Below are 26,833 nucleotides of genomic sequence, written 5' to 3'. Positions count from 1 at the left end.
CTGAGAGTGCCTTTAGGTGTGTGGCCAACCTGAATCCTATCCCTCAGGTTGAAGTTCCGGGGTAAATAAATGAGTCTTTGCCACGTGCAGACTGGGGGTGTGTTTCAGTCTACTGTCTGTGTGTTGTGCAGGATATGGTGTCCTGTCCAGAACTGTCTTCCCAATTGTTATAGACCCATAGAGCCCAGGAGTACAGGCCCCTCCGGCCACCAGAGCCAGGCAAACGAGACTGGCCTCTCTGTGGGCTGAGTTCATCCGTCAGCCTTTAGCAAGGCTGCAGGAGAGTGTTGGGTGTGGGGCATGCCTGTGCCAGGAAGGAGCATGGAGGGGAGGGGGGGGGACACGCTTGCAATTTTAGCGATGCTAAAGAAGAGCATTCTGGGAGAGACATGCCTTGGTTTTAGCCATACATGCCTGCCCTAGAAAGAGAGGGAGAGTGTGAAAACTGGCACTCTCCAACAGCACTCTCCCCCTCAAGGAAAATTCCAGCGAATCTTTAACAATTGAATCTCCTTCACATATAATCCAGTCATCTCTCAAACCAGTGCTGGTTCCCCAGACGGGTGAGTCCCTGCTGAGCTCCCCATAGCCCTTGGGTCCCCTGGACATACGCCCCACTGGTTTCCAGAACCAGACTTTGTTGGGGCCTCATCTGTCTGGTGTAGGTCCCCAGGGTCAGGGTACCTGATATGGAGCACAGACCCCTCACTCCTCAGGGAGAAGCTCTGAGCCTGTGAAAGCCTTCCCTATTGTGGGTTGCTGCACCCTGGGGTGAGGGTTTTGGTAAGACTATAGCTCTGCCTTTCCGACCTGGCTCCATGGGGCCATTTTTCCCTCATTGCAGAGGAAGCTACTCAGCTAGTTTTCAGCTCTTTTCAGGTGGGAGTTATCGCATAGATCGTGGTAGATTTGGTGTGTCTGTGGGAGATGAGTTCAGGGTCTTCCCGTGCCACCGCCTTGGGCCATCCCCATGCATACACATGGAATTCAAATTATTTAAAACAACCAAGCACACTTATATGAAATTGCAATGCACTGTCAACTAATTATGCTCATTTATAATCAAGTTAGAAAGGGAAACCCCCCAAAGCCCTCTCTTCATGATGAAGTATATGTCAACTGTATTGTTGCCAAAGACATTTCATTTCTATATAAAAGCTGTGAGGGTTATAAATAAACATGTGTGCAAATCACCTAGCACAGCACGTGGGGCACATAGTAAACGCCCAGCAAACAGCGGTCGCAGTGGTAACAGTTGCTATTAGTCCAGCAGGGTTTATGTTTGGCTGCCAGCTGCTGGCTAGGAATGGATTTTAAATCGTGGAACTCCCGTTTCTCCAGAAAGAAGTAAAAATATATCAGATGTTGGGCCTTCGCTGGCTTTCTGATAGGAAACCCCATTGGGCATTCAGTTAAACTGTCTTTCAGTTTTGGGGTGCCAATTTTGTAAACTAATGTTTCTTTACATCATAATTCCCAAGGCTTTCCTTCTTATTTTTCCTCCCTACACAATATACCTAATAGTAAAGTCCATAGACAAATTCAACATGTAATTTAATTTGACATTTCTTTTGTCTCTGAAAATTGTTTTGCTTTGCTTATCTGTCATGTTCTTCGTTAATAATGCTCATTCCTGAAAAACTCTTTTATAGGAGCTTCTTACATTTTCTGATCCTCTTTTGCAAAACTTACATAGAAGGAAAGCCATCATCTATGGACGTTGTCTACTCATCCAATTTAGTATCATTCCTAAGCCTGAAACAAAAAAAGGGGAAAAGAAATCAGACCACAGACAAGTGAGAATTCTTCGAGTCTGATAGTATAGTTAGTTCCTCATCCCCAAAACACCGGTACAGCACAAAGGCAAAATCAATATTATGATGTGTAAAAGGGGCAAATGGAAGATAGTAAAATTCATTTTTATCCATTTTTGTCATATCGGTACACAGCATTTTGAGACCAGATTTATTATGTATACCGGTAGAATTTTTCTATACCAAGATATACACGAATAATTCTTATTAAAATAGGACCACACCACAGCAATGGTTTGGCAGCCTGCTTTCTTTTTACTTAGCACAGCACACTTCTGCATGCCATAGCTGTGATGTTAGACCGTGTTTAAGGACGCCATGTGTCTTTTTCTAAAAAGTGGCTGTGGGAAATACAAATTTTTATTGTTACCTTGAGGGTTGAGAGCTACAATATTGTGTTTTTCATCTTTCGCTGTTTAAAATCAGACTGTATGTTAGGCTAGACATCCATTTGGTAAGAAGAAAATGTTTTCCCCTGCTTTTGAGACCATGTACATGGTGGAGTTGAGGCAAGAGAACAGAGGTTTCTTGGGAAAGGCCCTTCCCCTCTACTCTAGGCCACACAAGGGTCGTTCGTATCTGTGATTTGGACTTAGTTCTGTATGTGAACAGAACAGTGTATAACAGCTTTTATTTGCTTTCTTAAAGGTCTTTTCTAAGGCAGATTTTAAACTCTTTAATGAAAGGCAAAGGGAAATAATTAAGTTTGTGTTACAGTTAGCCAAAACAGGATATTCGTGACCAATATGCAGATTTGTTATAGATGAAACACGAGTTATTAATTTAGTCTTAAAAAAAGAAATTAAGATACATAGAGGGTTATAATATATAGCTAATGGCGGTAACAACAGCTAACGGCATGCATGGGGGAGGTGCATAGTGTTGCTAAGTAAAAAGAAAGCAGGCTGCCAAATTGTCTGTGTAGTATGATCCTACGTCGATGAAAATTATTTGTGTATATTTTGGTGTAGAAAAATTCTATAAGTATATACAGTAAGCCTGGTCTTTATGTATGTATGTATATATTAACACCGTTGAATAGTGTAGACGGGAACTATGGCATACTACTTGTAGTTTTCAGATAAAAACACTTGACAAGTACAACTCTCCTGAAACCACAAGAAGGAGCCTCCCTCAGATTTCATCTAAAATAATACACTGATTCTGAGCTGAATGTGCATATGTGCTGGTTTGCTTTGAAAGTCATTATGAATTTGAAATGCATTCAAATAAAAAGCTCTGATTACAAATTGTTGTACTTACTGTCTTATAGATGAGCATTGTGTGAGTCGCTGTAACTCCCAGAGCTGCATGTTAGTCCAGGAAGAGGAGCAGTATCTACAGAGTGGAGACCAGCAACTGGCTCGACATGTGTTGCTGTGTTTACTTCTCATTATTGGCCTGTTTGCTGTAAATGTTTCTTCTGATTTTGTTTTGGGGCCATTTCTTTAAATGTTTGGCAAAGATTTTATTCAGGCATCTGGGAGAAACTTAGTTCCTGCTTCGGGGCGTGGCAGCGAGGCCAATCTGAATCCCCATCTTGAGCAGTTTGGTGGGGAAGGGGGCAAGAAGGATTCACAGCACCCTGTCACCTAAATGGCCCAACAGCCTATGTTGCTTAGAGTCATTTCCTCATTCTATGCTCTGAACCTAGAATTTGGTAAAACCGGGTATCTCCACGCTGTGTGCAGGGCCACTCAGTGACTAAATGTCTACGTGGCCTCCCAGAAGATAAACTTTTAGAAAGAATTTTTAATTATGAAAAGAACATAACCACTTCATGCCATAGATATTTGCACAATCACTGCCTTCTCTTTTTCATACATTTTTCGTGGTTCTAAACTGTACCTAGAGATTTATACTCTGCTTTGTCACTTGTGTCCGTCATTTTCTTTTTGCTACCTAGTTGTTCGTAACTGTTACTTTAAATGGCTCCTCAGTAAACAGTAGAGGAGATACATTGTAATTTACCCAACCACTTACTTATGGATGATTATTCCTAGTTTTTCCAAATGCTCAAATAAACATCTCCATGCAATATTTCATTATGATAGATTCTCAGACTTGGGAAACCTGGATCAAAGAGTATAATGATTTCTGTGCCTCTGAATGCATTCTACAAAATTGTGTTCGGAAGGAGTAGTATAGATTTGTAAAAGGACTCCCACCAGCACTGAATGTTATGAATTTTATTTTTTTTTAATGTTTATTTATTTGAGACAGAGAGAGAGAGAGAGAGAGAGAGAGAGTGGGAAGGGGCAAAGAAAGAAGGAGACAGAGAGCTTAAACCCACGAACCGTGAGATCATGACCTAAGCTGAAATCAAGAATCGGGCCTGTACCAACTGAGCCACTCAGACGCCCCTGAATGTTATGAATTTTAAAGTTTGATAACTTTGGGGTGCCTGGGTGGCTCAGTCGGTTAAGCGTCCGACTTCGGCTCAGGTCATGATCTCACGGTCCGTGGGTTCGAGCCCCGCGTCGGGCTCTGTGCTGACAGCTTGGAGCCTGGAGCCTGTTTCGGATTCTGTGTCTCCCTCTCTCTGTGACCCTCCCCCATTCATGCTCTGTCTCTCTCTGTCTCAAAAATAAATAAACGTTAAAAAAATTAAAAAAAAAAAGTTTGATAACTTTATAAGTGAAATATAGCCCTTTATTTTCTAAATGCATTTCTTTGATTACTAAGGGATTTGAAAATCAGTTTTATGTCCTCTTGTGTGAATTATCATTTATTATATAATTCTTTAAGATGGTTCAAATGTAACTTGCCTGGGTCCTCCCTAGATGGGAGATGGACCATATATATAACCAATGAAGAAACCTTTTTACATTGGGATGTTCATTACATAGAATGCTGTCAGCCAGCACCATTTTAACTGCTGTTTAAGAACAAAAATCAAAAAGGGGCACCGGGGTGGGTCAGCTGGTTGGGCGTCTGACTTCGGCCCAGATCACGATCTCATGGTTCATGGGTTCAAGCCCTGCATCGGGTTCCATGCTGACAGCTCAGAGCCTGGAGCCTGCTTTGGATTGTGTCTCCCTCTCTGTCTGCCCCTCCTCTACTTTCCCTCTGTCTCTCTCTCTCAAAAATAAACAAACATTAAAAAAATTATTGAAAAAAAAGAACAAAAATCAAACAGTAAGAAATGCTGCCAAGAACTGCTGCTTAGTGATGTGATTGTTTTCATTGTGTAGAACTAATTTTAAAATCAGTCCTGTCTTAGGCTGGTTGGCAGTCCTGATATATTATGTAAGCTTCCGTATTATGGCGCATGTCTTCTTGCTTCGGATCTGATCAAATTAGATGCTGTTTGAGTGACATCTGTCAGGAGGAGATGTTGAAACCTCTTGTTCAAAAGACAAAGCCTCTGTATTCTCTCGGTGTTTTTCCTTTTAGTCTCCCCGCCCCCCCCAATTATTAAGCAGATAAGTTATTGTACTGTGTTCTGGATAGAAAGAAATGATTAGCTAGCTTCATTTTAAAATACTATTTTCACCTTCCTTTACAGAATCTTTCCAGTTGTTTATGGTGGCTCTTCAACCAAGAACCTGGAAGGCTATATGTTGAGCTACAGTTTTTCTGTGCTGTGTTTAACTTTGGCCAGGTATTTATGTACTGAGAACTTTGAGGGCTTTTTTGTTTTCCTGGATGGGTTGTTTGGGGGGTAGTGGTGCGGATGTTGTTTTCTTTTAAATCAAAAGGGTTTAGTTGGTTCGCCAGCTGCCGGCATGCGTGACAGCTGACAGCTGCATCCGATCTCCATGTTGGTTCTTGTCATCAGAATGCACATTGAGTGTTTCAGTCACAAACACCAAATCGTTTTTGCTTTGGTTTTAAAATGAAGAGTGATCAGTTAAGCAGGGACAAGATGTCCCAACTTCTTTTGAAACTTTGTTATGGTCTTAATAAGTCACTTTGGGAAAAAGACTTCCCTTCTCTGAGTCCCTTAGTCGAGTCACTTAAATTGATGAACATCATTTCATTTACTTGTTGATGTTTTTCGAACGATAGGTGCTTAAATCTTTGTTAGAAAATCATGTGATGGATAAATACATTTGGGCCAGGGATCGTAGTTACCATTCCTTGACAGTCTAAATGCCAACCATTATTAAGGATTTTACATTAGTCCTCTTACTTAGACGTCACAGGAACACCAACCAAGTGACATTATCATTCCCGGTTTTAAAAATTAGGAACTAAAATTCCATGAAGAACTAATATGATAGGTGCTGTTGTCTTTATGTCACTATTAAAATGGATATTGAAGAATAAACGACATTTTACATATTGGGAAAATATTTTTATGTGAAAATTTCAAAGTGTGATTCTGTTTTCAATCTCTTACTTTTTAATAAAGAAAGAATATTAGTCCCACAGATTAAGTATCAGGTTGAAAAAAATAACTCTGTTTGAAATCACTGGTTTTGCCTATTAAACCTGAAATAATCGACTACCTGAGTCAGTTAACATTTATTAGTAGACATTCCTGCACATTTTACCCTAACATTAATTTCTTGAAATACTTCCAGTTTGTTTTGCCATGATGGTGGGGGCAAAAAGACTATGTCTAGATAGATAAGTGACCTAATCAGTTTATTACAGACTGGCTTGAGTATCCCAGGCTACATGATGCCCACCTCACTTTGTGAATCTGAGATCTGATTTTTGTACCCAAGAACTATAAAATCCTAGGTTCAGAACTCGTAGTCTCACTCAGCCTTTTGATTTCAAGAAGCCCACTCCAGGCTGTCACCCCAGGACTGGAACTGAGAAAGCTTCACAAACGAAGAAGCTAACGCCAGGAATGTTGCATTTGAGATGATGCCCCCATAGCTAATGGCCCAAGTGTTTCAAAGGAGAGAGAGAGAGAGAGAGAGAGAGAGAGAGAGAGAGAGTGTTATACAAACACTCCCACCCCCTCCCATATAGGTGTTATAGTAAGGTCATTCCTTTTTGGCTGTTTATAGTTTGGGGGTGAAGCAAGGTACATCCTTCTTGCAGTATATCTCATTGTCCATCCTACCTCCCATCAACCTGCACTGAGATCCTTAACCCACTGTGCCTGGCAAATGGCAGTTGCCAACCTTCTGTCTCCCCAGGCAATTCCAATCGTCCTTACCTGTGGCCACTTTCTGGTGCCAGTTTTCCTCATCACCCCCAAATCCCTCAAACCCTTTCCCTAAGCACCTAGCCAATTTCATGTCACATAAAGTTTGTTCAGTGACTTCACTGTAATCAGACACTATATAATTCTCTACTTTCTGAAGTGTTAACGGAAATATAAACACTGAAGCACGACGGAGATCACTTATTTTCTTTTTTCAAAAGGGAAAACAGACGTGAAGCTCTTAAATGTTTTCGTTTTTCTTCAGTGAGCTAGAATACAGATGTGGCAGCTCAGCCCTGGGTTAAGTCAATGATCCAACCTAACTAGTAGGGCACATGACTAAGAAGAGGCAGCCAAGTATCATACCTGCCTCCAGACACTGAACTTTAGAGGACCTGCCTTGTGTGGTCCATTTAAAATACTGCTCTAATCACTCTAGGTTAGCTTCCCCCAGCACTAAATATATGGTGGCTTCCATAATTCCTCAGTCTTAAAATTCTACTGTTGAACTCATGACTGTAACCTTTCTTCTTCCATAGGGATTTATTTCCTTTGGCATCTTTGGATTGGACAAACATTTAATCATTCTACCTTTCAAAAGAAGGTAAATTTAGTTTTGAAATAAATCTACATCTGGGGACACCTGGGTGGCTCAGCCGGGTAAACATCTGACTTTGGCTCAGTTCATGATCTCATGGTTTGTGGGTTCGAGCCCTGTATTGGGCTCTGTGCTGACAGCTCAGAGCCTGGAGCCTGCTTTGGATTCTGTGTCTCCCTCTCTCTCTGCCCCTCTTCTGCTCATGCTCTGTCTCTTCCCCTCAAAAATAAACATTAAAAAATTTTAGAAAGAAATCTATATCTGTAAAAGTAATGACAAGGCCATTCTATTAACATACTGATATTTTTAAACCTATAGTAATTGCTAGACCACAGAAAGGTTAAACTAAACATTGTGTTGATTCACACATTTGTTGTAAATAATTGCAGAGAAGGGGCACCTGGGTGGCTTAGTTAGTTAAAGCCTCCAAATCTTAGTTTCAGCTCAGGTCATGATCTCATGGTTCATGGGCTTGAGCCCTGCATCAGGCTCTACACTGCTGGTGCAGAGCCTGCTTGGGATTCTCTCTCTCTGCCCCCTACCTGCTCGCACCTGTTCTCTCCCTCTTTCTCAAAATAAAGAAAAATAAACTTAAAAAAAATTAATAATTGCAGAGAAAACTTTAGAAAAACTCTTGTTACTCCCACATTGTCATTTGCGTTTCAACGAGAATTCATGGGTGAGAACTTTTTTTTTCATGTTTATTTATTTTTGAGGGAAAGAGAGAGAGAATACCAGGGGGAGGGACAGAGAGAGGGGGGCAGAAGATCCAAAGCGGGCCCTGCACTGACAGCAGAGAGCCTGATGCGGGGCTTGAACCCACAAACTGTGAGATCATGACCTGAGCTGAAGTCGACCGACTGAGCCACCCAGGTCCCCTGATGGATGAGGACTTCTATCTATGCCATTAACTACATAAAGTAAAGTGAAACGTGAAAAATATATCTAGGAATGGAAGTGGTAGATTGTGCATCCCCAAAGGTCGGTATTTGACAATATAGATTCTCCTTTGACAATAGGATTTCTCTTTCTATCAAACTGACAATTTATAGAAAACTCAAGTCCCTTCTTCCTAAATTGTTTTTATTAGCTTGGTGAAGAGTTTCTTTGGATTCAGATTAGTAACTTCTTTAAAAGAAATAATGAAATGGGAATTCTGCAACCCAGGAGTGGAAGGAAGGGGGAGGCACACATCTTTGTTACTCTCATTTGTTTTCAAAGTCAAAATCAGTAGAAACTAGAAGTGCTAATGGAATTTATCCTATCCACTACCTAAAAAGTGCCCAGTATGTGGTCACTGTTCTTTCTTCTACTTCTTTTTTGTCGTCATTAACATCATCACATTATTAAGATATAGTTGCTTCTGGGGCGCCTGGGTGGCTTGGTCGGTTAAGCATCTGACTTCGGCTCAGGTCATGATCTTGCGGTCCGTGAGTTCAAGCCCCACGTCGGGCTCTGTGCTGACAGCTCAGAGCCTGGAGCCTGTTTCGGATTCTGTGTCTCCCTCTCTCTGACCCTCCCCTGTTCACGCTCTGTCTCTCTCTGTCTCAAAAATAAATAAACGTTAAAAAAAATTTTTTTAAAAAGATATAGTTGCTTCATTTCATGAAGGAGGAAAAGCGTAATAGGAAAGCCATTGAACTTAGTTATCAGCTCATAATGTTGATCAGTTAAAATGGTCAACACACGTATCGCCTGGGCTGGCAGAAACAGAATGATGCTGTATTCCAGAGCCCAGTATTTGTCTCTCTGGTACTGAAATTGGAGAATGATTAAATAAAATACTTGATCTCTGTAAGTTATTTTTGCCACTTAAAACAGTAGAATGTGGAGTAAGGAAAGAACTTCATTTTTTTGGTAGAAACTGAAATAGATCAAATATGTTTGGACGGCTTATAAAATGTTCAAGTCTCCACCTGCTTGGACCAGGAAACCAAGTGCGGGTTCGGTCTTTGCTTCAGACACTAACAACATGTGGATGTTGTCGATGACCGCTTTGGAAGAGCTGTGTCGATGGGGTGATAAGCAGGAAGGGGTTCTCTCTGAGTGCTTTTCATTCCTTAAAAGTGACCTCCTTAAATTTTGGTTTTTAGACTTGAGTTCCTATGGAATAATAAAGATACAACAGACAACAGGGGTTCTCCTGTTCCTGAGGAAATAAAAATGACCTGTCAACAATTTATCCATTATCATCGTGATCTGTGTATCCGAAACATTGTCAAGGAAAGAAGGCAAGTACAAATTCTAGATAATTATATTTTAGATGATTAATTTTGGTTTGTAACAGGCTAAGTAATATGGTTGTAATTAACTATATGATTGATTTTTTTTTTCAATAGCACAATTACATGTAAAACAGTTTATAGTTTAAGAAACAGCATATACTGGGGCACCTGGGTGCCCAGTTGTTTGGGCGTCGGACTTTCAGCTCAGGTCATGATCCAGCCCCATGTCAGGCTCTGTGCTGACAGCTCAGAGCCTGGAGCCTGCTTCAGATTTTGTGTCTCCCTCGCTCTCTGCCCCTCCCCCACTTGCACTCTGTGACTCTCTCAAAAATAAATAAAAACGCTTTTTAAAAAAATTTAAAAAAAGAAACAGCATATACTGGGGTGCCTGGGTAGCTTAGTCGGTTAAGCATCCAACTTCAGCTCAGGTCATGATCTCACGGTCCGTGAGTTCGAGCCCCGCGTCGGGCTCTGTGCTGACAGCCTCAGAGCCTGGATCCTGCTTCGGATTCTGTGTCTCCCTCTCTCTCTGCCCCTCCCCTCCCCCCACTCATGCTGTCTCTCTCTTTCAAAAATAAATAAATGTTAAAAAAAATTGTTTTAAAACAGCATATGTAAGATTCTTACACTTTTTAGAAGTTATATAACTTCTGATTTCCATATAAAATGTGAAAACTAATTTAGAATGAACGAAAATGTAGTAAAATATTAACATTCACTTCATGTTGGCCGTTAGTGTCTCTCACAAAACCAGGAGATACACTGGATTTAGAAGTGACTTTCTATTCTCCATCTCCTAGTGGTATGTTATTTCATATTATTAATGACATTGTCAGGAAAATGAAATGAAATCTGTCCTTTTATGTCTATAGCTGCCAATTTGAAATTGCCATTCAGGATGATATATGTACACATATCCTCTGCCACTATATTTGTTTAGAAACAGGTAGCCTGGGACAGTTAGTGGAAAGGGGACTCACTGGGCACTGATACTAGAAGTCAGCTCCTAAATCTGCTACTTATTAGCTATGCGACATCATTGGGCAAGTTCAGTTGTCTAAACCTTAATTTTCCTCTTCTTTAAAATTAGATGGCATGTTTTTGAATCGGATAGCAAAATCTGTACGAGGGTCCTAGCCCGGTTTCTAGAAATGGTAAACTATGAAGAAAAGTTAGCTAAAGAGCCAAACAAAATTATTTCAAAGTTCCACTAATGGACAGTTTCAACAATTTACAGTTGCTTCTTAAAATTAAAGGGGGGCTCCTGGGTGGGGTGGCTCAGTCGGTTAAGCACCTGACTCTTGGTTTCAGCTCACGTCATGATCTCACGGTTTGTGGGTTCAAACTCCGCCTTGGGCTCTGTGCTGACAGCATGGAGCCTGCTTGGGATTCTCTCTCTCTCTCTCTCTCTCTCTCTCTCTCTCTCTCTCCCTCTCTCTCCCCTCTCTTTCTGCCCCTCCCCTGCTTGTGCTCTCTTTCTCTCCCTCAAAATAAATAAATAAACTTCAACAAATAATAATGAAATGAAGTGAAGTGAAGTGAAATGAAATGAAATGAAATGAAATGAAATGAGTTGAAGAAAGGGTGCTCCACGTCAGCTCTGCCAGGCCCACTGTGATTGCGTAGGTGGGAAGCACGGCGCTTGCAGTTGGCAGGCTGCCTCGCGCCCAGGTGGCCGAATGGGTGCTGGCTGGTAGTGGTGCTGCCCTGTGACCTGTAGGGTGGCACATTCTCTGCCACCCTGTGCAGTTCCGTGGGCTGTGGTTGTAGCTGCCTGATCAGTCATCGGGAAGCAAATATTCTCCAGTTGGTGTCAGGGATATAAGGTGTTGGGCTATAAATTAAAAACCAGCAAGCAGGGAGAAGGATCAGACAGAGGTCATAATATTCCAGGTGATGTTTGTAGTTGTAAAGCATAAATTAAGATATCTTATTAGTAAGCAAACTACTGATGTTAAAACATTTTGACTTATGTACTTGAGAAGATCCTTCATGGATATTAGCCTCTTCTCTAATTTCTATGTGAAACCCTATATTCATTAGTGGTTAAACGCTTTAACATTTTTGTCACTTACTTCTCATCTCGTCTTGATTTTCATTCACTGTTTCCTGTTGTCAAGCACTTTAGGTTTTACAGCTTGACTGATGCTTGTGGGCAGATTCATGTTGTCTATTGCATATTTGTATGAAAATGTTAAGAGTTCATTTAATTGCTTCTTTCACACTTCTCTTCCTCTTGTTTATTTATTCGTACCTGAGGCACCCCACATTTGCATTGGGAAGACAAATTTTAAATAATCAAGAAATAGATTCATAATCAAAGCACATTTTAAAGACCTTAGATTTATGGCAAGACAGATCACACTTATTCTTTCCTTCCTTCCTAATGCGCCAAATTCCTGACAAATATCAGGAAGATTGTCTTGCTGATGAAGGCAAGAAGAAAGACTATTTGTGGGCAGTGTGATAAACAGAAAATAATGAAGTGAGATTTGAGTAGTTTAGTGAAAGTAGTCACTTTTTAAGAGCTCATAAAAACATATCATTTAATGTTCAATTACTTATTATACCTAAGACTATTCAATTACTTATTATACCTAAGAGTATATCATAAAATAAGTAATATTCAACTGTCTACAGAATAGATCAGGTTATAGCCAGCCAGCTACTATAAAAAAGAATGCTTCTTTGTAGATGCATTTACATTGTCTCTCTTTTTTTTTTTTTTTTTAAACATGTTTCTGTTTTCACAAGCATTGTTGGCATTTTTTTTTCCCCTGGTGGGTCTTTCTAGGGTTGGATGAGTTAACAAACCCTTTATATTCAGAAGAGTTTCATTCCTGCCACACTTTTAACTATCATGCTGTGTTTCCCTGTCTCCTGTTTTTCCTTGCTTGTCCTCTATCATGCAGTGCTGATACCAGGTTTACAGAACATATGGGTGAATCATTCCTTTGACATACAGGTGTGGTGCAAAGACGTCTACTGGGACCTTCTGTGGCTGTGACCTGGTGAACTGGCTCATTGAAGTCGGCCTTGCCTCCGACCGTGGGGAAGCTGTGATATATGGAGACAGACTGGTGCAAGGAGGAGTCATCCAGCACATAACCAATGAGTATGAATTTCGGGATGAGTACTTGTTTTACAGATTTCTTCAAAAGAGTCCTGAACAGAGTCCTCCTGCTGTTAATGCCAACACTCCCCCACAGGAAAGATATAAAGAGATCGAGCATTCATCCCCATCCCCTAAGACCTAAATTATGAAGGAGACAACCCTGGGCCATATTCTGGCCCCAGATCTGTTTCTTAATAGCTGTCTGACCTTGGGCAAATCGTAACCTCTCCAAACCTCAGTTGCCTCTTCTGTAAAATTTGACGAGGTGTGTTCCTACCCCATGCTAACATTCTGTGACTTCGTGTGTTTGTAAAACACACAGGAAACTGACAGGAAAAAGAGAAAACCAAATCAAAATGTAAAGTTCTGATAATAAATATGATAATTACTATAAACTAGTTATGCCAACATTTTAAAACATTGCTCCCCACAGCCGTTTGCTATAATTTCAAGACGAACATCCAATTTATTATTGCTTTAAATTGCCAAATTTGGCAGGTATATTGCTGGCAGGAAATGGACCTTAAATTATGACAACTTTGCACTTATTGATAGTACCTCCTGAAAAAGAATTTTAGTGATTCTGATAAAAGACCTTCTTATTCTATTTTCCCCGTTTTCTTAACAAATAGTACTCATTTAAAAACTAGAAGCAATATTTTTTTTTTAAAGTTCATCTTTTCCTGCTTTTCTATCCAAAGTACTAATCTGTGTCATTAGGAGGCGAATAAGAACCACCATAAATATTATCTCCAAAATCCATCCACAGAGGTATAATCTTTAACATTTGTACTGCAAATAATTTCAGCAGATTTGTTCAAATTTTATCAACAAATCTGTTGCCATGTATCGATTCTGGTGTTTGCAGAAAGCACCACAGTGCAGAAGGATAGCCCCATTCCCTTCTTCCCTGCAGTTAAAGAGAAAAAGCTATATAGTTCAAGCCAAGATTTAAAAATGTTAAGCCTAACACCCTACTTTTACATCTAGAATTTAGTCTTCTTAAAGTGTCCATGTATAAAAAATCTACAAACTTGAAAGTTATTCAGTGTTGCCCTCCGATAAGCTTTATCTTCAGTAAATTAAAAAGAGATCTATTCACATGACCTTTGAACCTCTACTTAATTATTAGGTGTCAGTGCTGGTTTACCTTATTTAAACTATGTTTCTAGTATTTATTTTTCTCATACTTTTAGTGTGTCATGTAAAAGCCATTTAGAAAATAATTTATAGACTTAAATCATTGCTCTTTTAATGCAACAAATATGTAATTTTTTAAAAAACCTGCATGGAAGCCTAGTGTATTTAACAAGTAAATTACACTTTATTGTGTAGTATTAACCTGTACCAACTTTACGTTATGATTAGGGAATGGGGATTTTTTTTCAGCAGAAATGTCTTGCTGCAAGACTTTTTTTTGTTTTTTTTTGTTTTTTTTTTTTGACCACATTATAACTCTCAGAACGCTCAGGAGTAAGCATAAAGCCTCATTGTTATACCAGGAGACTTTTACAGTTACAACAATACGGATATTAATTCACATGCATGCAGGCAACTCAAACTGGAGAATTTGTTTTGTGAACAAATCATACTACACCTGTTCTATTATTTGCATGAAGGGAATAAGCAGCATCTTTTTCCATAGGAAACACTAAGAGAAAACCCTGGACCAGAATGATCTGCGGTTTCAGATAACAAAGGCTTTTAAAGGATATTTTTAGGGTTATGGATACGCTAATTTTATTAAATGAAAATATTTGTAACTTTTACTCTCAGTGACAAAGCAAGTTTCTCAATAAAATACCTATTTTAACTTGCATTGCCAACATCTTCTTTGAGTAATCTGAAAAACGCAGAAGCCATCATAGAGGTCTTTTCTGTAAGTTTTCAGTGTTTTCTTAAATGGGTCTCCTGAGATTGTTCTGTTCTTCATGACCTTCTGGGATCTATCTGCACAGGGCCTTGCCCAATTATGCACTCAGTAAGCACTTTTTATTAATGAATCAATATGACATTACAGTCCTTTTCACATATTTCATAATTTTTAATATGCAAGGTCACAGCTGGGAAAATTATCTGATAGAATTTTGATTAAAATCTATCTAAAATCTTTTAGGTGCCTGGCTGGATCAGTCGGTAAATCATGTGACTCTTGATCTTGGGGTCGTGAGTTTCAAGCCCCATGTTGGGTGTAGAGATTACTTAAAAAAACAAATCTACCCCTTTTAGGCTAATATTCAATACGGTCAGTTGTTCTTTTCTTTGTTCTGAATAATTCCATGACTAGCTTTTGTTTAAACTTCAATATTTTCAGAATAAGGTAAAGTGTGCTTGGCATTTTAAGAATAATGACTAATGACAGTTTCTAAAAGCAAGAGGGATGTAAAACTATTATTTTACATTTTTGCTATACAGAATAGTGTTTGCCCCATCAATTCTAATATGATGTTAAATATTAAATTACTTTAGACCACTGGACATAGGTAGTCAAGTGATGTCTGATGGTTGGAAACACAGTTCAGGATCAGAAATATCATCACCATTCTTCAGGAAAATGCGGAATGATAAATTTCTATGATTGGTATGAGAAAGCCTGAAGTAATTAATTAAGAAAAGAACACACTCACTCTGTAGTACCTATTTTTCATAAATGTTACAAGTAGGAACTAAATTTCCAAAACTCGAGGCTGAATAATTATTTCTAGGGTAAAATTTTTGGTTGATGAACAAAACTAAAAGCCTACTGAATGGAAGAAGATATTTGCAAATGATATATCCAATGAAAGGTTAGTATCCAAAAATATATAAAAGAATTTATACAACTTGACATCAAAAACAATCCAATTAAAAATGGGCAAAGACATGAACAGACATTTCTCCAAAGAAGACATACAGATGGCCAACAGACACATGAAAAGATGCTCAACAGCACTCATGATCAGGAAATGCAAATCAAAATCAAAAGAGATGTCACCTCACACGTGTCAGAATGGCTAAAATCAAAACACAAGAAACAACAAGTGTTGGTGAGGATGTGGAGAAAAAGGAACCCTCTTGCACTGTTGGTGGGAAGGCAAACTGGTACAGCCACTGTGGAAAACAATATGGAGGTTCCATAAAAAATTAAAAACAGAAAAAAATTAAAAATAGAACTACCATATGATCCAGTAATCGCACTACTGGGTATTTACCCAAAGAATACGAAAACGCTAATTTGAAAGGATGTGTGTCCCTACGTTTATTACAGCATTATTTGCAATAGCCAATAAGTGTCCATTGATAGATGAATGGATAAAGAAGATGAGGTAGGGGCGCCTGGGTGGCTCAGTTGGTTAAGCGTCTGACTTTGGCTCAGGTCATGATCTCGCAGTTTGTGAGTTTGAGCCCCACATCGGGCTCTGTGTTGACAGCTCAGAGCCTGGAGCCTGCTTCGGATTCTGTGTCTCCTCCTCCCTCTGCCCCTCCCATGCGCCTGCTCTGTCTCTCTATATCTCTCAATAATAAATAAAACGTTTAAAAAAAAAAAAAGGTGTGTGTGTGTGTGTGTGTGTGTGTATACACAATGGAATATTATTCAGCCATAAGAAAGTGAAATCTTGCCATTTGCAACAACATGGTTGTATCTAGAGAGTATAATGCTAAGCAAACTAAGTCAGAGAAAGACAAATACCATATGATTTCATTCATATGTGAAATTTAAGAAACAAAACAACAACAAACAAGAAACCAAAAGACAAACTGTTAATGATAGAGAACAAACAGATTGTTTTCAGAGGGGGAAGGGGGGGGGGGGGTTGGGTGAAACAGGTGAACGGGATTAAGAGCATATTTACCTTGATGAGCACCAAGTAATATATGGAATTGTTGACTCAGTCTATTGTACACCTGAAGCAAATATAACACTGTATGTTAACTGTACTGGAATTAAAAATAAAAGTTTTTTTGGTTGAAGATTAATATATAAATTGATGTTTTCAACAAAGATCAAACAAACTAGCTTTCTCTAAAGTACTCAGTTTAAGGTTCCCGGCTAGCTCAGTCAGTAGAGCATGAGACTCTTAAAGTACTCAGTTTATTAGTTATTCCCTTGGTTTATTACATCATGGTAAATAATAAACCATATCATTGAAGGATTAACCAAAAAAAAAAAAAAGCTTAATTTCAAAAAAAACTATATTTTTTACTCCTAAGAAACACCTGAAATTTAAGAAAACCTTACATTTTCAGGGTGCCTGGGTGGCTCAGTTAAGCGCCCAACTTCAGCTCAGGTCATGATCTCACGGTTCATGGGTTCAAGCCCCGACTCAGGCTCAGGCTCTGTGCTAACAGCTCAGAGTCTGGAGCCTGCTTCGGATTCTGTCTCCCTCTCTCTCTTTCTGCTCTTCTCCTGCTCATGCTCTGTCTCTCTCAGTTTCTCAAAAATAAATAAACATTTTAAAAAAAAGGGAAGTCTTAAATTTTCTAAAATATACTACAAGGCGTTAATTACCCACACAATTACCAAAACACAAATACCATATTGGATTTACATAGTGAAAGTCTCCTAAACTTAATTAATTCACATATCCTTATAATAATATCAGTCTTTAGGGAGTTATTATTCCCATTTTGAATATGTAAAAAAGCAACAGGTCGACCGGAGACTTAACAAAGGTTACCAAGTTGTACAGATAGATTGTCTAAATAATTTGCTCAACTTTACAGAGGACTGGGTACATTATTTCCATCAGCACTTCAATGTTCATTTAACAAATATTTATTGAGCCTCTAACTTGTGCCAACACAATGTTGAATACTGAGCACACAACAGTGGGGTTCCTAACCTCATAAAGCTTCTATTTTACTGTGAAAAACAGATGTGAAACATATAATTACACTTGTGATCAGGATCACATGTGGCTCTGAGGGTACGTAACAACAGACTTGACCTTGTGGTATGGGGAAAACTTTCCTGAGGAACTCCTGCTTCAGCAAAATTCTAAAGGATAAAAACAACTACTTACATAAAAAGGAGGATGTGAAATGAATGGTGCAAGCAGAGGGCACAGCCATTGTGAAGGAGCTGGGCACATTCAAGGATTTGAAAGAGCAGTGTAGTGAGCGAAACAAGCCAGTCAAAGAAAGACAAATACGATGATTTCGCTCATATGTGGAGTTTAAGACACAAAACAGATGAACGTAGGGGAAGGAGAAAAAAAGATATGGAGGCAAACCATGAAAGAGACTCTTAACTTTAGAGAACGGTGGGTTGATGGAGGGAGGTGGGTGGGGGATGGGCTAAATGATGAGTATTAAGGAGGGCACTTGCTATGATGCGCACTGGGTGTTATATGTAAGTGATGAATCACTAAATTCTCACTAATGTTACACTGTATGTTAACTAATTTAAATTATAACTTGAAACATTAAAAAACCCTGAAAGACCAGGGACACCTGGGCGGCTCCATCAGTTAAGCATCCAACTTAAACTCAGGTCATGATCTCATGGTTCATGGGTTCGAGTTCGGCCTTGGGCTCTCTGCTGTCAGCTCAGAGTCTGGAGCCTGTTTCAGATTCTGTGTGTGTGTGTCTGCCCATACCCCACCTGTGCTCTCTCTCTCTCTCAAAAATAAATGAATAAACTTAAAAAAAAAAAAAAAGCAGCAGAGTAAAAGCTTTTTAAAAAGGCAATAGTGTACAAGGGTTCCTTTACACTGTCAGTGAGAATGCAAATTGATGCAGGCACTGCAAAAACAGTACAGGGGTTCCTTCAAAAGTTAAAAATAGAGGGGCACCTGGGTGGCTCAGTCAGTTAAGCGTCTGACTTTTAAGTTTGGTTCGGATCATGATCTCATGGGTTGTGAGTTCGAGCCCTTCATCAGGCTCTGTGCTGACAGCATGGAGTCTGCTTTGGATTCTCTCTGCCCCTCCCCTCCCCTCTCTCTGTCAAAATAAATTAAACATTTCTTTTTTAAGTTAAAAATAGATTTGCCATATGATCCACTAATTCCACAACTGGGTATTTAACCAAAGAAAACAAAAACACTAATCCAAAAAGATATATGCACCCCTATGTTTATTGCAGCATTACTTACATAGCCTAGATGCTGAAGCAACCCAAGTGTCCACTGATAGATGAATGGATGAAGAAACTGTGATGCATATATACAATGGAATATTATTCAGCAATAGGAAAGAATGAAATCTTGCCATTTGCAACAACATGGATGGGCCTAGAAGGTATAATGCCAAGTGAAATAAAAAAGACAAATACCATATGATTTCACTCATGTGCAGAATTTAAGAAAACAAAGGAACAACAACAACAACAAAAACCAAACAGACTTTTAATTTTTTTTTTTTTTTTTTTTTTTGTGTGTGTGTAAAATTTTTTTTTTTTTTTTTTTATTTTTTAATATATGAAATTTACTGTCAAATTGGTTTCCATACAACACCCAGTGCTCATCCCAAAAGGTGCCCTCCTCAATACCCATCACCCACCCTGCCCTCCCTCCCACCCCCCATCAACCCTCAGTTTGTTCTCAGTTTTTAACAGTCTCTTATGCTTTGGCTCTCTCCCACTCTAACCTCTTTTTTTTTTTTTCCTTCCCCTCCCCCATGGGTTTCTGTTATGTTTCTCAGGATCCACATAAGAGTGAAACCATATGGTATCTGTCTTTCTCTGTATGGCTTATTTCACTTAGCATCACACTCTCCAGTTCCATCCATGTTGCTACAAAAGGCCATATTTCATTTTTTCTCATTGCCACGTAGTATTCCATTGTGTATATAAACCACAATTTCTTTATCCATTCATCAGTTGATGGACACCAAACAGACTTTTAAATAGAGAACGAACTGGTGGTTGCCAGAGGGGAGGTGGGTGGGGGGGATGGTGAAAGAGATAAAGGGGATTATGAAAAAAAAAAAAACCTAGCAAAAGTATAATAAGATACAGATGGGCAGATCAGCAAGATCTCATTGATAGTTCTTAAGGACCGGGACTTATCTCAATGACTTTTTAAAAGAATTTTAGATTCAACAATAAGAAAATGAACAGCCTGATTTTTAAAATGGGCAAAATATCTGAACAGATATCTCACCAAAGAAGATATACAGAGGGCAATTAAGCATATTAAAAGATGCTCTGCAACATAAGTCATCAGGGAAATGCAAATTAAAACAATGAGATACTACTACACATCTATAAGAATAGCCAAAATCCCGAACACTGACGATACCAAATGATAAGTAAGGATGTGGAGCAACAGAAACTCTCATTCATTGCTGGTGGAATGCAAAATGATAGTCACTTTGGAAGATAGTGTGGCAGTTTCTTACAAAACTAAACATACTCTTACCATACCATCCAGCACTCATGCTGCTGGTATTTATCCAAATGAACTGAAAACTTATGCCTACACAAAAACTGGCACATAGATGTTTATAGCAGCTTTATCATAACTGCCAAAACATGGAAGCAACTAAGGTGTCCTTCAGTAGGACCTATGGTTTTATGACTGGGTATCCGCAATCAAAATATCCAGAATACTATTCGGCACTGAAAAGAAATGAGCTCCCAAGCCATGAAAAGGCATGGAGGAATCTTAAATGCATATTACTAAGTTAAAGAGCAAATCTGAAAAGGCTATATACTGTACGATTCCAACTATATGACATTCTAGAAAAGGCAAAACTACGGAGATAATAAAAAGGTTAAGTGGCTGTCAGGGATTAGGGGGAGGGAGAGATGAATAGGTGGAGCACAGAGGATATTTAAAGCAGTGAAACTATTCTGTATAATACTCACTAATGCACGTCATTAAACATTTGTCCAAACCTATAGAAGGTACAATGAGTGAACCCGAATGTAGACTATGGCTTTTGGGTGATAACGATATGTCAGTGTAGGTTCATCAATTGTAACAAATGTATTACTCTAGTGTGGGATGTTGACAGAGGGGGGAAAGTTGGAGGTGGGACAGGACGTATGCAGGGACTCTGTACTTTCTGCTCAGTTTTGCTTTAAACCTAAAACAGCTATAAAAAAATATTTTCTTAAAAAGTTTTAGGAAGGAAATTTATTATTAGATTTACATTCCCAAGAGATCACTCTGCTGCAGTGACCCATGTGAATGGAGATAAAAAAACGAAAATGGGTGTAGAACAGTTCACTGCAGTTGTCCAGGTGAGAGACAGTGCTAATTGAGACTAGGGTGGTATGAAAGGAGGAAGAGAAAACATGTGAGCCCCAGAAAGAGAAATAAGATTCAAGTATGTGCCCCTGGATAAATGAACAGCCTGCTTACCCTTAGTTTCCCCATATATTAAGAGAGAGAAAGGAGGTGTATGGGGGTTGGCCAAAGGTCTTCATGATTTGGGGAGAGGCTTTCACTGAACCATCTGTAAAGCAAACACATAATTAACTGAGTACTTGAGACAAATCTCTTTTCTCTTGTAATGGTAGCTCTGTATTAGACGAGCAAAATCAAGCAGATTGTGGTTTTTAATTTTTTTTTTTTTACATTTATTTATTTTTGAGAGACAGAGAGAGACAGAGCGCGAACAGGGGAGAGGGAGATAGAGGAGACACAAAATCCAAAGCAGGCTCCAGGCTCTGAGCTGTCAGCACAGAGCCCAAGGTGGGGCTCGAACCCACAAACCATGAGATCATGACCTAAATCGAAGTCGAATGCTCAAACAACTGAGCCACCCAGGCACCCCTAAGCAGATTATGGCTTTTATGAGAGAACTTAAAAAAAGAAATTTTCTTTAATCATCCACTACTTTAGTAATAATCCTAATTACAATGATAGCAACCAATAAATACGATAATATAATAAAAAACCTAAAATAGGTATTTCTAGAAACCAATAAATAATGTTGAGTTGGATTCTTCTTTTGTTTTATAGTTGCAACTTTGAGTCTGTCTTGGTAATCTCTATGTAACTTTAACAAAGTTTTATAAACTTTGGGTAAATATTACTTATTAATAATGTTCATAATACATTATGCACTATAATGTTCTTCATGTTCATAATACACTAATAATTCTATTTCGTTGCCACTATCTCATTCCTGTTGCTGTTTTCACTGAGTGAAGAGAAACAAAATTTGAGAAAGATTCAAGACACAGAAACAGTATCTCCTGAGGTCTTGGTTCCCTTATCCCATTTCCTAATCCCCCAGACAAGCTCTTCTAAAAACATTACCATAAAAGCCTATAAGGGTGCATGGCTGAAAAAGTGCTTGATAATCAGAGCTAAAAGCTCACTGATGCCAAGTCTTGACAAAAAGCATGTTTGTGTCTAATAAAAGCACATTTGCAGGATTAATACACTGTAGTAAGACAATGTATAAATCTAGAAAATTTTGTTAGAGATGATTAATATTTGCCTATGAGAAAAAACTCATTACTTGAGAAACAATATTTTCCATTACTAAAGAAAAATCTACTTTCTTGCTGTAATTGAGAAAATTATTTGAGGACAATACATAAATATACTAAATATAAACCTATTCATTATTTTAATATTTCATACTTTATGCAGAATTGAATATTTAATTATTGTAATTTTTAAAAAGGTATTATGGCTGGAAAAAAACCACATACACACACACACACACACACACACACACACACACACACAAATACCTGAAATAACTCCTGGCTATTCCATGATATATGTGCCTAATTCCAATGTTATTTTCTTTCTCAATATTTCAGCAAGACTATGTGTAGTTTTAATAGGCCATTAAGTAAATGCTATTAAAGAAAAATCAGATCTACTCAAACTAGGTTATATCATTTACCAAGGTGATAGATTCTGACTTTGAGGAAGATTGTTGACCATTTATATGACACTAAGAACTAATGTTTGACTTATAAATTCTAATTTCATCTTTTGCACACTGGGGAAAGAGATTAACAATTTTATCAACATCAAGATGCTTGTTTTGAAGAATTGATTCCATTTCTTTGAATAGTTCTTTCTCCAGTTTCCTCATGTTGTCCATCATAGTTTTGGCTTTTTCCTGAACAATGAAAAAATAAAAATCAGTAAATACACACACACATATAAGTCTAACCAAATTCCAAACCACTCTACAGACAAGTTTTTTTTTTCATTCTGGTTTCCACTTCTAGTTTGGTTCCCCTCTCATTCTTTAGATATAGTACGGAATGAAATTCTTCAGGAAAAATCTTTGTTCTATATTGAATTAATGGATTAACTCCAATTTATTAGGTATTTTTAGTAGAAAAGATTAAGCATAATTGCATAGGATTAGTCTATAAGCAAGAAACCTAAAAGAAAAATTTACAGGACCATTGAAATTATGATATTGTGTCTGGGGAAGGTTGCTGAAAAATGAGGCTAAGATATTTTTATGAAGGTGGATCTTCTATATTTAAAATCAATATTATCAGATTAAACAAAGGAAAAAGAACAGTAGTATTCAAGGGAAAGAACAACTAAAAAAGACATTTTCTCTATGATTCCTCCCTGTTTCAAGAATCGGGGGAAAGGCCATTACTCATATAGAATAAAGGAATTTTTAAGTTATTGGTGAATTACCATGACCAGTTATAGGGTAGGTACTGAGAGAAAAAATATATAAGAAGAAAGTTACTAGAAAGTAAGAATAATTTTAAAAATTTGAACCATTATAGGGCAGAATTCCACAAAACAAAGATGCTTAATCTAAACATGGACTTTAAAATCAAATTGGATCAACTTTTTCTGACGAAACACTACATTACATATTAGTGAGAAAAAAAATATATTTTGTCTATAAATGGTATTGAAATAATTGGTCACCTCTTGGAAAACAAAGTTAGAATCCCTACTTCATAACATACACAAAAATAAATTTTAGGGGCACCTAGGTGGCTCAGTAAGTTAAGCACCAGACTCTTGATTTCAGCTCAGATCATGATCTCAGGGTTTGTGAATTCCAGCCCCACGTTGGGCTCTGCGCTGACAATGTGGAGCTTGGTATTCTCTCTCTGCGCCTCCTCCCACACGCTCTCTCTCTCTCTCTTAAATAAACATGAAAAAATAGAAAGAAATTTCAGAAAAATTCAAGAACTAAGTATTTTTTTCAAACACACACATACATACTAGAAGAAAATACAGAAGTTATATTTATTTTGAGATGAAGCAGGCCTCTAGAAGCATGAAATCAAGATGCCTTAAAGGAAAAGACTAACAAATGTAATGGACTTAACTTAAAACTTCTGTCTGAAAAAAAAGTTAAATAATAAACTGAGATAAAAAACTGCAATATAACAAAGACTCAAAATTCATATAGTTTTGCCTCTCTGAGGCAAAAGACAAAAACAACCAAGCAACAATTGAAAAACAGGCTAAGGAAAAGAACAGGCAAGTCATTTAAGAGGAAATACTAATGGCTAATAAACATCTGAGAAGCTTTTCAACCTCATCAGTAATCAAGAAACGTACATTAAAACTACCAGTAGCACTGACTCTCCCTAAGTCATAAAAATAGACTAGAACCAGAGAAAGACAAATACCATATGATTCTGCATAATATATGTGGAATCTAAAAAACAAAACAAATGACAAAAAGCAGCATTAGACCCATAAATACAGAGAACAAAGAAATTGATGGTTGCCAGATGACAGGGGGTGAGGAGGTAGACAATATGAGTGAAGAGAAGAGGAAGATATAGGTGTCCAGTTATGGAATGAATGCCATGGGGATAAAAGGCACATAAGGAATATAGTTAGTGGTATTGTAATAGCATCGTATGGTGACAGATGGCAGCTACACGTGGGGTGAGCATAGCATAATGTATCGATTTGTCCAATCACTATATTGTGCACCTAAAACTAATGTTAACATTTTGTGTCAATTATACTTCAGTAAAAAAAAAAAAAAAAAAGGAGACTAGAATCCAGCTCTTTGACACTTCCTTCAGGTTCTATGGTTTCTCCATTACTTTCTGTTGTCAATCAACATTTAATGGCTATTAAATAAAGCCTAAAATACTAACAGCTTTTAAATTTTAATTTCAATATTACTTAGAAAAATGTCAATCAGCATTTTAATTTAACAAGCATTTAATAATAAGTCTACACAACCAACCTTCCAGAAACAGTATTGAGGGGAAAGGAAGCTGACAATGCTGAGAACTAAGTAAGCGATTAGTGGCAGTGTGGAGGCTGCTCAGGAAGAAGTGAGGGAAAATCCCTCCAGAGCAGACATATCTCTTGAAACATATCACTGAGGAACTTGAGCAAAGGCAAGAAGGACCAGGGGGCTCATTTGTCACAGGACTGTGCTCAGTCAGGAGTGTAAGCCAAGCCCACGCAGTGGATGACACCACTGGCCGGTAGACTGGGCTCTCATCAGTGTACTTAATGCCCCTAGAACAACTTGCCTGCCTCTCATTCCATGCCACCGGCTACTTACAAAAAGTAAGTTACAAGTGAAAACAAAGTAGTCCAAGATAAAGCAAGTGTCAAGAATCCACAGCAAACAGGAGGTCTAGCCAGAGTTCTCTGCTTTAAGTGTAAGCAAAGCGGGTGGGGGAATGGCAACCGTGCAAAAATACTACAGACAAAAGTAAATAAATAATTACCTGGAAGACAACTGATACAATGCATTTTATGTAGAAAGAATGTAAATGTATATATCTCGAGGAAGTAAAAGGAATAATAGCAATAGAAATCGGGAGCCGGTACAAACAGGTGTGGAAAGGTACAAGATGGCCAATCTTTTCCTCCCTGGAGGGAATCAGTTGATGGTTCTGTAAAAAACCTCCAGCTAGCTCTTCCATTTCCTTCTAATCTATATTTTATCTCTGGGGCAGAGAGGGAAGAAAGCTGAAGAGGTATGGATATTAGAAAATTATTTGTCAATCTGTCTGTCTGCCCAAAAATATATCTGCTTATTTCTAGAGATGAGATTTTGGATGATGTTCATCTCCTATACTGCTTACATTTAAAAATAATAAGCACTTACCATTTTTTAAAAAAGACTCCAATTCATTATTAAGTTTAAGGAGTGTTAAGCATTTCCAATAAAAATTAATCTGAGGCTCTCTGATTAAGAACATTTTGTATGTAAGAGATCATGTTAACTGCCCTCCAGTAGCTCTGTAATTTTTGGTGTGAGATATAAACTAAGCAAGCTACTTAAACTCTCTAAGTCTCAGTAAATGGAGATTCCTTATCAGTGAAATGGAGATAACAATAGTATTTACCTCATAAAGTGGTTTGAAGATTAAATAAAATATTCTATTTTGCGTAATGATACCATGGTGCCGAGTGTATAAAAAGTGCCCAATAAATGTTAGGTATTGTTATTATGTTTAATATACTAAATTTCTCTAAGAGATTCATAGTGCATTCTTAACCATTATTTTAAATCTTTGGTTTGAGCTCTACTATAATTGAACATCTAAACTATTTTATTTTTATTTTATTTTTAAAAGCTTTTATTATTTTTTTTAAATGTTTGCTTATTTTTGAGGGAGAGAGAGAGTCTAAACTATTTTTAAACCTATTTTTACATGAAGGAAGGAAAGAAAGGTGAAGATCCAAAGTTCAAAATGTGGACTGAATCACACTTTAAACTGTTCTTAATGATAAAACAGAGAATATAATTTAATCATACCTCCTTTTTGTCTATTACTTCCAATGCCTGTTGATGTTCTTGATAGAGTGGGTGTCTTCTGTCAGGCTTAAACTGAAAACGTGGTTTCTTTTTAACTGGGTCTTCAAGATCAAATGTTGGTGAACTGGTATCCAATAGTTGTGAAACATTTGGCACAAATATGAAAGGCTTAAAAACAGATCTAGAAGAAAAAGTCATAGAGTTGGCTTGTGGGGATAGTGGGGATAGGAAAATATTTAGCATTATGCTAAATCTTCTAAGATTCCCTCTAGTTAGAAGGGCCTGGCACAGAAACAGTGTCCAGTGAAATTATAGTCCATCATTTTCTACTGAAAACTCCATAGTTGAAGG

General features: G+C 38.0%; 2 protein-coding genes across 4 annotated transcripts in view; one reads left to right on the top strand and one right to left on the bottom strand.

Moving 5' to 3' along the window:
- Positions 1-15,636, top strand: part of GPR155 (G protein-coupled receptor 155) — a 50,257-nt gene extending 34,621 nt beyond the window's left edge. The window contains exons 12-16 of the mRNA XM_042949171.1: positions 3,088-3,224; positions 5,323-5,418; positions 7,461-7,525; positions 9,613-9,750; positions 12,710-15,636. Coding sequence (XP_042805105.1) covers positions 3,088-3,224; positions 5,323-5,418; positions 7,461-7,525; positions 9,613-9,750; positions 12,710-13,001 — 728 coding nt within the window. The 3' untranslated portion in view covers positions 13,002-15,636. The remainder of the gene's footprint in view (positions 1-3,087; positions 3,225-5,322; positions 5,419-7,460; positions 7,526-9,612; positions 9,751-12,709) is intronic.
- Positions 15,637-22,441: 6,805 nt separating this feature from the next.
- The window catches only part of SCRN3 (secernin 3), a 31,597-nt gene continuing 27,205 nt past the window's right edge, over positions 22,442-26,833 (bottom strand). For all 3 annotated transcript variants that reach the window (XM_042952680.1, XM_042952679.1, XM_042952681.1), the window contains 2 exons: positions 26,483-26,663; positions 22,442-22,873 (listed from right to left, as the gene is read on the bottom strand). In XM_042952680.1, coding sequence (XP_042808614.1) covers positions 22,703-22,873; positions 26,483-26,663 — 352 coding nt within the window. In that variant the 3' untranslated portion in view covers positions 22,442-22,702. The remainder of the gene's footprint in view (positions 22,874-26,482; positions 26,664-26,833) is intronic.

This window comes from Panthera leo, chromosome C1, assembly GCF_018350215.1.
Source record: "Panthera leo isolate Ple1 chromosome C1, P.leo_Ple1_pat1.1, whole genome shotgun sequence".
Lineage (NCBI taxonomy): Eukaryota > Metazoa > Chordata > Mammalia > Carnivora > Felidae > Panthera > Panthera leo.
This window is presented reverse-complemented; position numbering and strand designations above follow the sequence as displayed.